The sequence below is a fragment of the Sus scrofa genome, chromosome 15 (assembly GCF_000003025.6).
Source record: "Sus scrofa isolate TJ Tabasco breed Duroc chromosome 15, Sscrofa11.1, whole genome shotgun sequence".
NCBI lineage: Eukaryota > Metazoa > Chordata > Mammalia > Artiodactyla > Suidae > Sus > Sus scrofa.
In genome coordinates, this window is record NC_010457.5 from 83,768,683 (window position 1) to 83,784,936 (window position 16,254).

The 16,254-nt window shown below is 35.8% G+C and overlaps 1 protein-coding gene across 1 annotated transcript in view; it reads right to left on the reverse strand.

Moving 5' to 3' along the window:
- The window catches only part of PDE11A (phosphodiesterase 11A), a 418,185-nt gene extending 402,601 nt beyond the window's left edge, over positions 1–15,584 (reverse strand). Inside the window, exon 1 of the mRNA XM_021076417.1 lies at positions 15,378–15,584. Within this exon, the coding sequence (XP_020932076.1) occupies positions 15,378–15,566 (189 nt within the window). The 5' untranslated portion in view covers positions 15,567–15,584. The remainder of the gene's footprint in view (positions 1–15,377) is intronic.

A 16,254-nucleotide genomic window follows, 5' to 3' on the forward strand; every position in this document is an offset into this window, starting at 1 on the left:
TTTTCAAGTAAGCAAGATAAATGAGAGAATAGAATGAACTATAAGCTTCAAATAAACATCTTTGAAAATATACTATATGTTATTTATAGAACATTTATAATGTTTTAATGTCAGAATTTACCTTCCCCAAAATAAATACATCAAAATTAAAGGCAATTTGAACATTGAGCAACTATGAATCTCTTGCCAAATTAATCTCCCTAGTATGGGATGTAATGTGAAATAGCAGCTAACATAATTAGTTATCATTCCAGAAACTAATCACATCACTGTTATGTGCTCTAAGAACAGATAATGAATGTAGCCTTGTGCATTATGCAACTAGTTGATCCAAGACAGAACTTGATGTTGTATATTTCCCCTGAAATTTAGCTCTTGATTTTCTCAAGTGTGTGTGTGTATTTAAGCATAAAACCTGCTTTACCAGTTATTTTACCACCACGAAATAGACCCATTTAAATGTCTTATCAGATACCAATATTATAAATAAAGAAAAACACAAATATTGGCCAAATTATTAAATTCATGCCATAATACAATAATAAGACAAAAAATGTGGCTAATTTTAGTCTCTCATCCAAATACTCTTTTTTTTTTTTTTTTTTTTTGGTCTTTTTGCCATTTCTAGGGCCACTCCTGAGGCATATGGAGGGTCCCAGGCTAGGGGTCTAATCGGAGCTTTTGCTGCTGGCCTACACCAGAGCCACAGAATCGCAGGATCTGAGCCACATCTGCAACCTACACCACAGCTCACGGCAACACCTCATCCCCTTAACCCACTGAGCAAGGCCAGGGATCGAACCCTCAACCTCATGGTTCCTAGTCGGATTCGTTAACCACTGAGCCATGACGGGAACTCCCCAAATACTCTTTTGAGCAAAGAAAAAATGTGTCATTTTCAGCCTGGCTGCCTTTTCTTGAAATCTTTCATTTATCTCTTCAGATTGGGCTTCACTAAAATTTCCCAATTAAATGAACTTTACCCTCCAAGGATATTCTGACACTGACCTTGGACAGTGTCCAAGTTCAAATCATTTTTGTTAGTTTGTTTCTTTGCTTGTGGTAATAACTTCATTGCATGCTTCTAACCCAGTTTTTTTTTTTTTTCTTAAACTGGAAAATTGTATCTTAAATATGTATCAGAAATTAACCAATACTTTGTAGGTTGCCTTTTCTCCTTTAGCAGATTCTCTAGTGAATTGGGAGTGGTGCTACCTTCATCATCATGGTCACAGCAAAGACCACTGTGGGGAGCACAAGGCCATCTCTGTCACTGCCCTTAATGATTTTAGGTTGCTTGGAATTTCCACTTTGCATATTTTCACTAGGGTCAAGCTATGGTAGGGCAAGTTTCTTAACTTCTCTATTCCTCAGGTTCTCCATCTATAAAATGTGAGTCATTTCCATAACAGGAGTGTCTGGAGGATGAAATGAGTTCATACATGCACAGCACTTAGAACAATATTTGACACATAGTAAGCTCTCAGTAAAATGTTAGCCATTCTATTGTTGTTTTCATTATTTTAACCAGCAACCCATATTCCTTAAGAAATATAATTTTAAAACACATGATTTTTAAGGGACATAAATGCTAACATGAATAATTATTTTTAAAACCATAATTTCTGCTAGTTGGAGGTAATTGAAAAAAAAATCACTGTAGAGAAATACAGAATTTAAATATTTGAAGGAGCACAATTGTGGCAAGATTGAACCAATTCAAGTAGTCAAAAAATGAAAACAACAAACAAACAACAAACATGGCTTAGAAAGATGACACACTTGCTTTTCAAAAGAACTTGCTGTGCTGGTTTCCATAGATGACCAAGAAAGCACATGTTCAAGAGAGTCTTACAGATCAACAAACCAGCCCTCTCAGGAACTATAAACATTACTTCTCCCTGCTATAGTAGCCACCAAGTCTTCTGACAGGGTGTATGACTAACACCACATTCCCAAAAAATAAGCAAAATAAGTTTTTATAATACGAGATTTACTGACACACAAAAAAACTGACAGATTTTACTTTTACATCTGTAACAAAATTTTAGTGACTTTCAGGCTATCCTTTTTTCTTTTTTATTGGAAAGAAATATGTATTTGTAAAACTGAAATATAACAACATTATATAAAGGAAAAATAAAAGTCTTCCATCTCTGTTCCCAGGAAAAAATTTATCAGTGTAGTATACATCAATAGACAGTTATATAGATAATTTCATACATATATATTTTTTAATGGGCATGGGAAAAAATATATAATTGAACCAGTCTATAACATGAATAAGAAATTTGCTTTTTTTACTTAACAGTGTATTATAGACATCTTTCCCCATTAGAACAAATAAAACCTTTCAAAAGAATAAAAACTCGAAAGAGGTTTCTATCTTCAAGTAAAATGAATACTCCATGAAGAAAGATCATATTTATTCTACCCAGAATTATAAAAGAAGTAGCTTTCTCTTCTAAATCAGAATTTAACCTCTAACGATAAATTTTCTTCTTGAGTAATTCACCAAAGTTCTCAGATATAAGAATGGAATAGAATCTTCTAGTCCTAGCTACCAAAGAATCTCAGTTAACTAATTTTTAATGGTTCAAGTAAAATTGCACACTAATTTGAACATTAGCCTATAGTTAATCTAAAATTGGAATTTTCAAAGGCTTTTTTTCCCCTCACATATCAGAATTAAGGAAGTAATAGGAGCGCAGGGATAGTTAGAGCAAAGCTGATGGTTTCACAAGGCAGAGAGCAGATACGAGTACGTCTGAAATGGGAGCAGGCAGCTGCAAGCAAGTATATAAACCAGAAACAAGATCACAGCTAAGTTGACGGCAAAGGAAATCACCAACAAAATGGCAAGGCAATCTGCAGAATGCAAGAAAATATCTCCAAATCATCTATCTGATAAGGGGTTACTATCCAAACTATATGAAGAATTCATATAACCCAAGAGAAAAAAAAAAACCTGATTTTAAAATGGGCAGAGAAACTGAATAGACATTTTTCCAAAGAAAACATACAGATGGCCAACAGATACATGAAAAGGTGCTCATCATCACTAATCACCAGGGAAATGCAACTTAAAATCATAATGAGACTATTACTTCATACCCCTCAGAATGGTTATTATCAAAAAGAAAAGAAATAACAAGTGTTGGTGAGGATGTAGAGAAAGGGAACCCTGTCCACTGTTGCTGGGATTACAAATTGGTGCAACCACTGTGGAAAACAGTACAAAGTTTACTCAAAAAATTAAAAATTGGGAGTTCCCATTGTGGCTTAGTGGGTTATGAACCCAACTAGTATCCTTGAGGATGCAAGTTCGATCCCTGTCCTTGCTCAGTGGGTTAAGGATCTGGTATTGCCATGAGCTGTGGTGTAGGTCACAGATGCAGCTTGGATCTGGCATTGCTGTGGCTATGGTGTAGGCTGGCCGCAGCAGCTCCAATTCAACCCCTAGCCTGGGAACTTCCATATGCCACAGCTGCATCTCTAAAAAAAAAAAAAAGAAAAAAAATTAAAACTAGAATTACGATATGATACAGCAATTCCACTTTAGGGTATATATATCCAAAGAAAATAAAAACACTAACTTGAAAAGATATCTGCACCCATATGGTTACTGCAGCATTACTTACCATAGCCAAAATAAAGAAACAACTTAAGTAGCCATCAACGAATGAATGAATGGTGTATACACACACACACACACACACACACACACACACACACACACACACAGTGGAATATTACTGAGCCATAAAAAAGAATGAAATCTTGCCATTTGTGACAACATGGATAGAACTTGAGGACATTGTGCTAAGTGAAATAAGTCAGAGAAAGACAAATACTAAATGATCTCATTTACATGTGGGATCTAAAAGTAAAAAACACTAAGTTCATAGATGCAGAGAACAGACTGGCAGTTGCCAGAGGTAGGAGTGGGGGAAGGGCAAAATGGGTGAACGTGGTCAAAAAGTACAAACTTCTAGTCATAAATAAGTCATGAGGACATACTATGTAGCATAGTAACTGACTATAGTTAATGATACTGTATTACATATTTGAAAGTTGCCAAGGAGGGTAGGTCATAAAAGTACTTATCATAGAGAAATAAAAGTTTTATAACTAAGTATGGTGGTGGATGTTAACTAGACTTACTGTGATGATCACTTTGCAGCATATAAAAATTTGAATCATTATGTTGTATACCTAAAACTAATGTTATATATTAATTATATCCCAATTTTAAAAAATAAAAATTTAAAATTAATTTTAAAGAAAAAGAGCAAAGTTAATACCTGTAGTGTGGCTGTTCATGGTAACAGGTAAATCGAAGAGTGAAGAGGCTGGATCCAATAGAGTGACTGTCTGAAGTGAAAATATGAGCAAATGGAATTCATTTACATGTCTATCATAGATGGTGTTTTGTTTGCCTGATTCACTACCCTCTTCCCTCCAAACAGATGACATAGTACTGTTACATGGTCTGTCATTCCTCCTGCAGGAGGAGCATACCCCCTTACCTTACTGGTGCTGGGCTTTGCTACTTAACCTGTTTTGGTCACTCAGTGTATACCACATCTAAGCAGAAGCTTTATGAAGCATCAGGCACTTGAAGCTTTATGAAGCATCTAGGGCTCTTGATCTTTCCCTCTGCCATAAGAATGGGAAATGGGAATGTCCCATATAGGTACTTCTCCTTTAACCTGATTCCAGAATGAGAAGACTTGGAGCAGGGCCACAGCTGACCATAGGCTACAAACCATGTGAATGAGAAATAAACATTTTGTTGTTGCAAGCCCCTAAGATTTTGTTACTAGAGAAAAGTTGGCTAATATAGAAATTGGTACCTGGAAATAGGGTGCTACTACATAGCTCTGTCTCAGCATCAGACAGCAGGTGGCATAGAAACTGTTATTCAGAGCTAGAAAAATGGTGACCCACGTTATGTAGGGATCAAAAACTTGGTGAAATTATCACCTGCAATAACTTAAACAACAGGTAATAAGCCTAAGAAATGTATGGTTTTGGGTGAAGAGAATGCAAAACAAAATGTTACTGTGTCATTACTAGCTTATTTAATAAGATTATACAAAAGAGGTGAGTTCACGAACAAGCCCATCTACAAGCAGGATGCAAGGGAAAACACATAAGCCAGAAATCCTAGGAGTTGCCATTCTGAAAGCTACAACTATTTCTCATCTCAGCTTCTGATGAAATTTGAAAATACTCTGTGCAATAAAGGCCAAAAAAGACTCAGTCTTGGAGCGAAGAAATGGTTCAGAAAAAGAATGTGACTCCATGAAAGCCCAATAAACACAAAGCACCATCAACAAAAAGAACAAAAATCAGAGGTGTTTGAAGGCAGTTATATTATCAAAAGCACCACTGTGATTGTTAAACATAAAAACAATAAACATAAACCAATTTTTGGGCTGTAGTCCAGTGAGGGCTTGGCTGAACTAGATGGCCCACTCTGTGTGGCCCCTCACAGATAAGGCTGCAGTCTGGGCTCATTGGGACTCTGGAAAAACTGAATCAATTGATCTCTCTTTCTCCCTCTCCTAGCTGAATCAATCTACCACTCTCCCTCTCCTTCTCTCTCTTTCTCTACAGTTTTAGGTTCTCTCACTCACCATAAGGTTTCTCCTTATGTGGTCTTTCCAGCAGGATTACCAAAATCCTTACATATGGTGGTTTAGGCCTTCCAAAAACACAGAAGTGGAAGTTGCCAGGGGTTCTTAAGGCTTAAGACCAGAACTGGTATAGCATTACTTCTACCACATTCTATTCATTAAAAAGATCCAAGGTCAGCCCAGATGCAAGACTGAAGGGAGTATACAAAGGCATGAATACCTGCAAGCCAGTTAACTGGAGGCCATCCTCAGAAACCAGCTGCCACAATGCACAATAAATATTTATAAATACTCATTTATTAATAATCTTCCATGTAGCTGACAACATTCTTATTGTCACAGAGATGGGTACACAATGGTTTAAAATCATCACCCTCATTTTCATTAATGAACAGCATTTGTATACTCATAATTTTCACATACTATTCCAAAAAAGGAAAATGAACCAAAAATAAACCTCTTCACAGGATTAATACAGAAAGTTTTTATTCTAAAGTTTTTTTTTTTTTTTTTTTTTTTTTTTTGGCTGTGCTCATGGCATGTGAAATTTCCTGGGCCAGGGACTGAACCTAAGCCGCAGCAGCAACCCAAGCCACTGCAGCAACAATGTCAGATCCTTAACCAACTACACCACAAAACAACTCCTATTTCAAAGATTTGATTCCATATCATTGTTGCAATTTTATAAAGGAAAATTAAATGTGAGGAAGTAGGTTTAACAATAGTAATTAAAACCATTGACAACAGTAATTAAAACTAGCCAGAACTGCACATAAAAAGTTGAAAAATCAGATATTTAGAAATCAGGACCCAGGTTCTAGTCCCAGTTTCGAATACTAATACTAACTAGGTGTTTGATTTTGGAAAAGTAGCTGAATGTCGGTATTCTCAGCTATAAAATGTGAAAAGGGGAACCAATAGTTTTCAAACATTTTCTAGCTTCTTATCCTTTATTCAAAAATAGTTTAACACAGAGGAGGTAGGGATAAAAGATGTGGGGGAGTAGGGAGTGAGTCCCACCCTTCCCCAGAGTGCTGTGTTTTAAATACTGAGTTTTCTTTGGAGAAGGATTGCATTTAAACACATGGTTCTGTAAATAAAGTATATTTGAAAATGAAATATTGAAATGAAATTATTAGTGCCTGTCATGAGCTCTTGTTCCTTCATACAACAACTCAACCTTACAGTGGCTTTACAACCATTGTATTCTGCGCCTAAACAAGGCCCACCTTCGTGGGGAATGGGAAGTGCAAGATGAAGAACTGCGTGGGATTGTGATTTCAAATTCACAACTTAGTAGAAAAAAAATGTATTGGGGAAATAACTATTAAAAATAATAATAATAAAAACAAATTCACAACTTTATGACAATGATCACTGAGTGAAAAAAAAAAAGAGAAGAAAATTTGGTCTTAAATTCCTCACCCATAATAATATTTTAGAAGTAATGAGGAGGGAGAATAAGCCAATAAAATATTCTCAAAATCATGCTGTATTATACACAAGACCTTGGGGGGGGCACAAGAGTTCAATTTAAAAAATTAGTCTTCTTAAAAAATAAATGGTATGTTGTTTCCCACAAGAAACCTTGACTAGAGGTTTACATCTGGGAAGTACTTCACTCGCTAGTGTAAAAAATCTTAGGAACCCAGGAACTAACAATATTCTATTGCTTTCTGATGAGTTCTCTCTGTTCCTTCTAAAACACACAAACAATTGCTAAGTTAACCGATCTCACATTTTCACTCTAATTAAATAACACTTTAATTTTAAAAATCCTTATCAAGCTATATATTAGAATTGAGAATGCTAAAAGTAATAAAGTTACATCTTACATAATTATCCAACTGTCTACAATCCTTTTCAAGTATCTTTTTGTTTATCTGCAAACAGCATAGCATTTTCTGGTCACTAAAGTATCCTGGTTCCTGTTAACGGTGTTATAAAACAAGGATACTCATTTTTCCTTTTAGATTGAGTAATAATAGGAATGTGTCCTTATAATATGAACCTTTTTTTCTACTGAGTCTTTACGTTTAGGAGGCACTGACAGACTTTAATATCTTGACAACATTAGATCACTGTAATGTTATTCTTTCCTTTGCTCTCTCAAGGTACACCACGTTTAGCTTGAAGAGCACTCAGAAAGTCATTCCCCTAGAGCATCCTGTTATTCACAGGAAGATATGCTGCACAGATACGGTGCCTCTATCAGTTAGGGTTTGACCAGGGAAGCAGCAGCTCTATGAAGGATGTGAATTAAGGAATCATTATAGCGACAGACTTTACACAATTTGGGGAAACGATGAGGAAATAAATAATGTCCCAGAAAGGGACAGCCAAAGGATCAGAGTAAAGTTGCTAAGACCACAAAGGGGAACTGATGAAGATTAGCGAAGGTTATTGGCCCTGCATCTTGATGAGCCTCAAGTTGTGGTAGGGTAGCAGGGCAGGGAGTCAGGAGAAACTGCCAAGGGCAAACTAGAGAGCAAGGGCAAACAGGTACCAATGTTGTCTGTTTCCCTCCATTTCACATCTTGAAATGAAGGGGAGAGCCATAACCCTCTGTTTGATCCAAAAAGAGTAGAGTGTACATGGGCTGGCTGTTGAAAGTCTCCCTAAATTCAATCTGACATCATGGAGGGCCAGGAGAGGCAGGATAAAAGAAGAAAACACAGACATGCCATCTTGAACAGAAAGATTCTACCTTGTTACAGGATAGAATAAAAACTTAAGGTTTGGGATAACCCTAGAGCTGCCAGCCTTTGTCAGATGAAGAGCCAAATAACCCCCCCAGCAAATATACATACATACACATATCTCTAACACATAACTTGGGAAAGGAAGACTTCATAAGTAACTGGAACACTCAGACACTTAACTCTTCCATCCTGCAAACCAGTCCAGGACAAATTGTCCTCATCAAAATATGAGTAGTAGTCAACACAGAAGCAGCACAAAAGAGTATTGAAAATACATACACACAAAATATACACACAAGCAGAAAGGAATATAAAAAACAGTAAAATGAAAAATACATATCAGAAATTATATACATTAAGCAGACAAAAATTATGACCACATTCCCATGGATTCAAAAAAGGTATTTGTAAATCAAGGACTTATAGCAGAGCTACAAAAGTTCAAGTAGAAATTGATAAAACAGAAAGACATAAATGACAGCAAAAAGAATAGATATTGCTGAAGGCACAATCGGGCTTTAAAATATTGGGAAAAAAACAAAATTAAAATAATAAAAAGTTTAAAATAATCAATCAAAAAATAATAGATATAGAAGATATTTAGACAAAAGGTAGCCCAAATATGCCAACTGATGGTCCAAGTAAGAGTTCTTTAAAAAACAAATGAAAAGTTTAAAATTACTAAAACATAATTCAAGAAAACTTTCAAAAACAAAAATCTGGAATATGCCAATTGGAAGAACACATGTCCCAGGAAAATCTGAAACAGATCAATCAAAGCTGCACATAGCTTAGTAGGTTATTAAATTTCAATAAGAATTTTACTAAAACTGAGGGGAAAAAATAAAATAAAAATAAAACCAAGTCATTTATTATGGAAAACAATCAGGCTGGCTTCAGATTTTTCCAAAGAATAATTTAACAAAAAGCATACAAAATCCTGAGGAATTAACTGTCATTCATCCAATTATTTCATGTCTAGCCAAAATATTCAAGTGTAAAAGGAATCTATGGATGTTTTCAAACATCTAAGAACTAGGGTAATGTGGTTCCAAAAATTCTTTCTTGGCATAACTTCTAACAGATAATCTTCCACCAACCAAATGATAAATACAGACATGGTAAAAAGCTGGGAATAGAGTTCCTGTCGTGGCTCAATGGTTAACGAATCCGACTGGGAATCAGGAGGTTGAAGGTTCGATCCCTGGCCTTGCTCAGTGGGTTAAGGATCCGGCGTTGCGTGAGCTGTGGTGTAGGTCGCAGACTTGGCTCGGATCCTGAGTTGCTGTGTATGTGGTGTAGGCTGGCAGCTACAACTCCCATTTGACCCCTAACCTGGGAATCTCCATATGCCGTGGGTACAGCCCTAGAAAAGGCAAAAAGACAAAAAAAAAAAAAAAAAAAAAAAAAAAAGCTGGGAATAAGCACTAATACAATCTAAGTGTAGGACAAATGTTAAAGCAACTGTGGTAATTATAGATACATAGGATATACATTTATATATATATATATATATATATATATATATCATGTCAGAGCAGAAATAACATAAACAGCAAGAGTTAAGAGACAGTATGAAAAAATGGGAATTTATATAAGCACTTTGGTTTTCTCATCCTTCATTGTGAAGAACAGACAGATAATGCTTAAAGTAGTTAAATAGAATAATAGAGGAATATACTACTTAAAGTATGAATATGGCCACTACAATTATAAAGGATAATATTACCATATAAAATTAGCTGGTAAAGGAAAAGGAATAGGGGAGGGGAGGGAGAGATGAACATACATAATATCCTATCACTCATACTGGGAAGTATCCTCTTGAACTATCTGAATCTTCATACAATGTGCATGGATTTCAAAATATTCTTTAAATTATTAGTACATTTATGATTAGATGTGTGCTATTGCCCCTTTTAACAGATTCGACACGACAAAAGGCAAAAGATAAAGATTAAACTCTAATAAGTTAGTTTGGCTAATAAGTTAATTCCATGATATGATTTCATTAATGGGCCAAGAAGATCAGAGTTTGAATCCTAGTTAGAGTACTTGTTAGCAAAGAACCCTGGGCAAAATTATGAGTTAATTCAAACAATTTGTTTCTATAACCTACTTTAATTACCACTGCTGCAAAAATATAAGTGGCATATAGTTATTCAATAATATATATATTATTCTCAAAAGAGAAATGCTATGCATTTACTGATTTAAAAAACAAATAATATAGTTGCTTGAGCTTATCATTATCAATAGGGAAACACAAACCAAAACTACAAGGAGACACCACTTCACACCCGTTGGAAAGCTACTGTCAACAAAGAAATAAACAAAAAACAAAATAACAAGTGTTGTCTGGAATGTGCAGAAACTGTAATCCTAACATCCTGCTGATGGGAACATTAAAATAGTACAGCTATTTCTCAAAAACTTCAACTCAGAATTATATGGTGCAGCAATTCCACTTCTGGGTATTACACCAAAATGAAGTGAAAGCAGGGACATGAACAAATATTTGTATGCCATGTTCATAGCAAGAGTCAAAACTGGAAGTAATTCAAGTGTCCACTGATAGATAAACAAAATGTTATATATACATAAAATGGAATATTATTTTAGCCTTTAAATGGATGGAAATTATGACACATGGCACATGAATGAACCCTAAAAACATCACACTATGTGAAATACACTAGTCACAAGAAGACAAATACTACAGGATTACTTTTATATGAGGTAACAAGTAGCCAACTTCTGAGATGAAAAATAAAATGGTGGTTTCCAGGGCCTGTTTAATGGGTACAGAGTATCAGTCTGGGAAGATAAAAAAGTTTTGGATGGTGGTGATGGTTCCAGAATGATGTGCATGTGCTTAATGCTATAGAACCATACACTTAAAAACGGTTAAAATGATGTGTTATGTTACATATATTTTGCTACAATTTTTTAAAATCACACAATATAAGATTATTGCCATAATCATGAATTTTTTAAAACTATTCTCCATGCAAGTCGTACGGGACAATCTTCTTTAAAATATGAGAGTTTCCTTATTTATTTGAAAACTAAAAAGTATAGTTATCTCCAACAGAAAGATCATACATAGAAAGTAAAATATGGTTGACAATTTTCCACAATTTGTATTAAAACTGAACTACTGACTTCTTGGCTCTTCTTATAAGTCTTTCTTTGCAAACTGTGCTAAATTTTTTTTTTTTTTTTTTTGTCTTTTGTTGTTGTTGTTGTTGCTATTTCTTGGGCTAAAATATTTTTTAAATATTTTATTCTGGAGTTCCCATCGTGGCGCAGTGGTTAACGAATCCGACTAGGAACCATGAGGTTGCGGGTTCGGTCCCTGCCCTTGCTCAGTGGGTTAAGGATCCGGCGTTGCCGTGAGCTGTGGTGTAGGTTGCAGACGCGGCTTGGATCCTGCACTGCTGTGGCTCTGGCGTTGGCCGGTGGCTACAGCTCCGATTCAACCCCTAGCCTGGGAACCTCCATATGCCGCGGGAGCGGCCCAAGAAATAGCAAAAAAAAAAAAAAAAAAAAAAAAAAAAAAAAAAAAAAAAAAAAAAAAAAAAAAAAAAAAATTTATTCTAAAACCTATTCAATTAACCTAGTAAGCTACTTATATTATTTTTCTGGCTTTATTGATATGTAATTGATATGCAATGTTCTATGAATTACAATATAAGTATAGAGTATGTTGATTTGATATATTTATATATTACAAAAATCATTACCACTATAGCATTAGCTATAACCTCTATCCCATCACATAATTACCCTTTATTTTTTCTTTTTTTTTAAGGGCTGCACCTGTGATACATGGAAGTTCCCAGGCTACGGGTCAAATATGAGGTGTAGCTGCCAGCCTATGCCACAGTCACAGCCAACACCAGATTCAAGCCTTGTCTGCAACCTACACCGCAGCTCACAGCAACACCAGATCCTTAACCCACTGAGCAGGGCCAGGGATCAAACCCACATCCTCATGGATACTAGTTGGGTTTGTAACTGCTGAGTCACAATGGGAACTCCATTTGTTTTTTGTTGTTTTTTTTTTTTTTTTTAGTAAGAACACTTAAGATGTACTCTCTTAGCAACTTTCAAATATATAATATAGTACTATCAGTTATAATCACTGCGTTACACATTAGATCCCCTGAAACTTGTTAATCCTTTGGCTGGAGGTCTATACTCTTTAGCTAACATTTCCCCATTACCCCAACTCAGCCTCTGGTCACCCAACACTCTACTCTCTATTTCTCTAAGGTTGGCTTTTTTAAGTGCTATTATACAGTATTTATATTTCTCTGTCTGACTCATTTCACTTAACATAATGCCCTCAAGTTTCATCCAAGTTATTGCAAATGGTAAGATTTCCTTCTTTCTCATGGCTGAATGACATTCTATTGTGTGTATATAAAACATCTTCTTTATCCATTCACCCAATGAGGAACTTTTAGGTTATTTCAATATCTTGACTGTTGTAAATAATGCTGCAATGAACATGGCAGTGCAGATATCTCTTCAAAATTATGTTTTCATTTTTTTTGGATGTATACTCAGAAGTGGGATTACTGGATAATATGGCAGTTCTATTTTTAACTTTCTGAGGAAATACCATACTGTTTTCCGCAGTGGCTGCAAAATTTTGCATTCCCCCAAAAGTTTAAAAGGGTTCCCTTTTCTTTACATCCTCACTAATACTTATTTCTTGTCTTTTGACAATAGCCATTCTAACAGGTATGAGGTGATAATCTCATTTGCATTGCCCTGATTATTAGTGATAATAAGCACCTTTTCATGTATCTCTTGGCCATCTCTATATCCTCTTTGGAAAAACATCAATTCATTTCCTCTATACATTTTTTAATTACCAACTCTATTTAGTTGCATAAATTCTTTATATATTTTAGATATTAACCCCTTATCAGATATATGATTTGCAAATATATAAGTTGATTTTATATTTATGCTATAGGTTGCCTTTTCAGTTTGTTGACTGTTTCTTTAAAATGGGCAGAAGGTTTTTAGTTTGATACAATCCTTTTATTTTTGCTCTTGTTGCTTATGCTTTTGGCATCACATCCAGAAAAGCATTGTCAAGAGCAATGTCAAAGAGGTTTTCCCTATGTTTTCTTCTAGAGTTTTATGGTTTCTGGGCTTATGTTTAAGTCTTTAATTCATTTCAAGTTAATTTTTGTTGGTGGCACAAGATAAGGGTCCAATTTTATTCTGCTAATTATTATTCTCATACTAACTGCCTGGAGTTAGCACAGACTCCAAAGTCCCCAAACAAGACTGCTCACTTCAGACACTAGCTTCAGGTTCAGAGTTCCCAGTCCATCCAAACTTCTAAATAACAGGTGACAAATCTGAGGGTTCCAAGGACCCTTTAGGTTTGATAATTTGCTAGAATGACTCACACAACTAAGGAAAGCACTACTTAACAATTACAGTTTTACAATAAAGAATACAAATGAGGACAGCCAAATGAAGAGACCCATATGGTGAGGTCTGGGAGGGTAACAAACACAGAACTTCCTGGCCCTTCCAGTACACTGATACTTAACAATCAGGAAACTCGGAGTTCCTGTCATGGCTCAGTGGTTAAAGAATCCGACTAGGAACCATGAGATTGCAGGTTCGATCCCTGGCCTTGCCCAGTGGGTTAAGGATCCGGCGTTGCTGTGACCTGTGGTGTAGGTTGCAGACACGGCCTGCAGCCCAGATCCTGTGTTGCTGTGGCTCTGGCATAGGCCGGCAGCTGTAGCTCCGATTAGACCCCTAGACTGGGAACCTCCATATGCCACAGCAGCAGCCCTAGAAAAAGCAAAAAGACAAAATAATAATAATAATAATGAGTACAATGACCATTCAACTGTGAAAGAATCTCCTCAATAAATAGTGCTAGGACAACTAGATAAATATACGCAGAAGAATGAAGTTGGACCAGTACTTCACTCTATTAAAAAGTTTTGAAACCAGAGAGGTGGCGATTGTACAATACTGTGGATGCACTAAATGGTACTGAATTTTGCACTTTAAAATGGCTGATTTTATGTTATATGAATTGCAACTCAATTAGAAAAATAAAAAGAAAGAAAAAATAAAAACTTTTCCAAATAGCATAGTGCTGATCTAAAATCTGGGCCTGTGAGAAATGCTGGGATCTCAAGAACAGTTCAAAATAGAGCCGTTCTTTATCTTTTAAGTGAATGCTAAGATAGATAGACAGACAGACAGACAGATAGCTCCAGGAGTAATAAATTGATTTGCAAAGATACCATATTTTTTGCAATCATTTTTAATTTCAATCCTAAAATTAACTGTCATCTACTCACATTACACTAATAAAGAAATGACTGAATATACTTTTTCAAACTATATAACATTCCCCTCACCCTGCCAAGAATCACTACTACAAATAGAAAATTACCACTATGCCATTAAAACATGATTTGATTTTTTAATTTAGTTCATGTTTTTTCAAGATAAATGTATTGCATAAAATGAAGTGCCTTGTACAGGCTAAAAAAAAAAAAAGCCTGTGCCACAGAAAGTTACTAATTTCTCTAATCAAAAAGATGACCAGTTATCTAAACACAGATCTTATGATACAAATCAATATTTCTACAATATAAACATGAGGATTTCATTTTAATGCTGCAAATTAAAATAATATCAAATCATGTGCTTTTTTCTTTGCTATAAAGTTTCTGGTTCTCTTCCACAACTGCCTAGTTTTGCGTTTGCCTTTTTTTTTTTTTTTTTTGTCTTTTGTCCTTTTAGGGCTGCACCCGTGGCATATGGAGGTTCCCAGGCTAGGGGTCGAATCGGAGCTACAGCTGCCAGCCAATACCACAGCCATAGCAACACCAGATCCGAGCCACATCTGCAAATTACACCACAGCTCACGGCAACACGGGATCCTTAACTCACTAAGCGAGGCCAGGGATCAACCCTGCAACCTCATGGTCCCTAGTGGGATTTGTTTCCACTGTGCCACGAAGGGAACTCCTACTTTTGCTTTTGTTTGCACTGGTATAAGAAAATCCTGGTGCTTGTCCTGTTTTTCTGCCAAAAAGGTCCCAGAGATTTGGACCAGTCTTATGTTTTCCACCTTTTTCCACTGTGTGGCACTGAGCACATTTTTTAATAAAAACCTTCTTGCCTGCCTCAACATCTCCCGTTTTGTTCTGCAATGAAACATTAAGCCACAGACCAAAAAAATACCAGATTTGCAAAGCTGAAGAAAAAGGAATTTCATCGATTTGACTGAAGTGAATATTAATGATATTAAACCAAAATATAATTTAAAGAATGTGCTCGAGTGTTCAAAAAAAAAATCCAATTTTTAAAACATCCAATTTTATAAGACTTAATCTCATTTATCAGGTTCATTTTAAACTGAAAAGTAGCTATAGCTACTTCAGAAACTGCCATTGGTATAACCCTGGTTTTACGTTAGCCTTCAAACAATTATAGTAATTTACCTAAAGTCAACAGAGATTTTATCTTTGCTTTCACTTCCAAAAAGTACATGTGCAAAAACTGATGTGAAGCATATTAAGTATAAATTGGTATTCTCTTACTTAAAAATAAGGATAGAACAAATTGGAAAGGTGATTAAATATAACATTTATAATGAATACTTTTATGCCTACAATAATGGAACTCTAAAATAAAATACCAGGAGTTTCCGTCGTGGCGCAGTGGTTAACGAATCCGACTAGGAACCATGAGGTTGCGGGTTTGGTCCCTGCCCTTGCTCAGTGGGTTAAGGATCCGGCGTTGCCCTGAGCTGTGGTGTAGGTTGCAGACGCAGCTCGGATCCCGCGTTGCTGTGGCTCTGGCGTAGGCCGGTGGCTATGGCTCCGATTAGACCCCTAGCCTGGGAA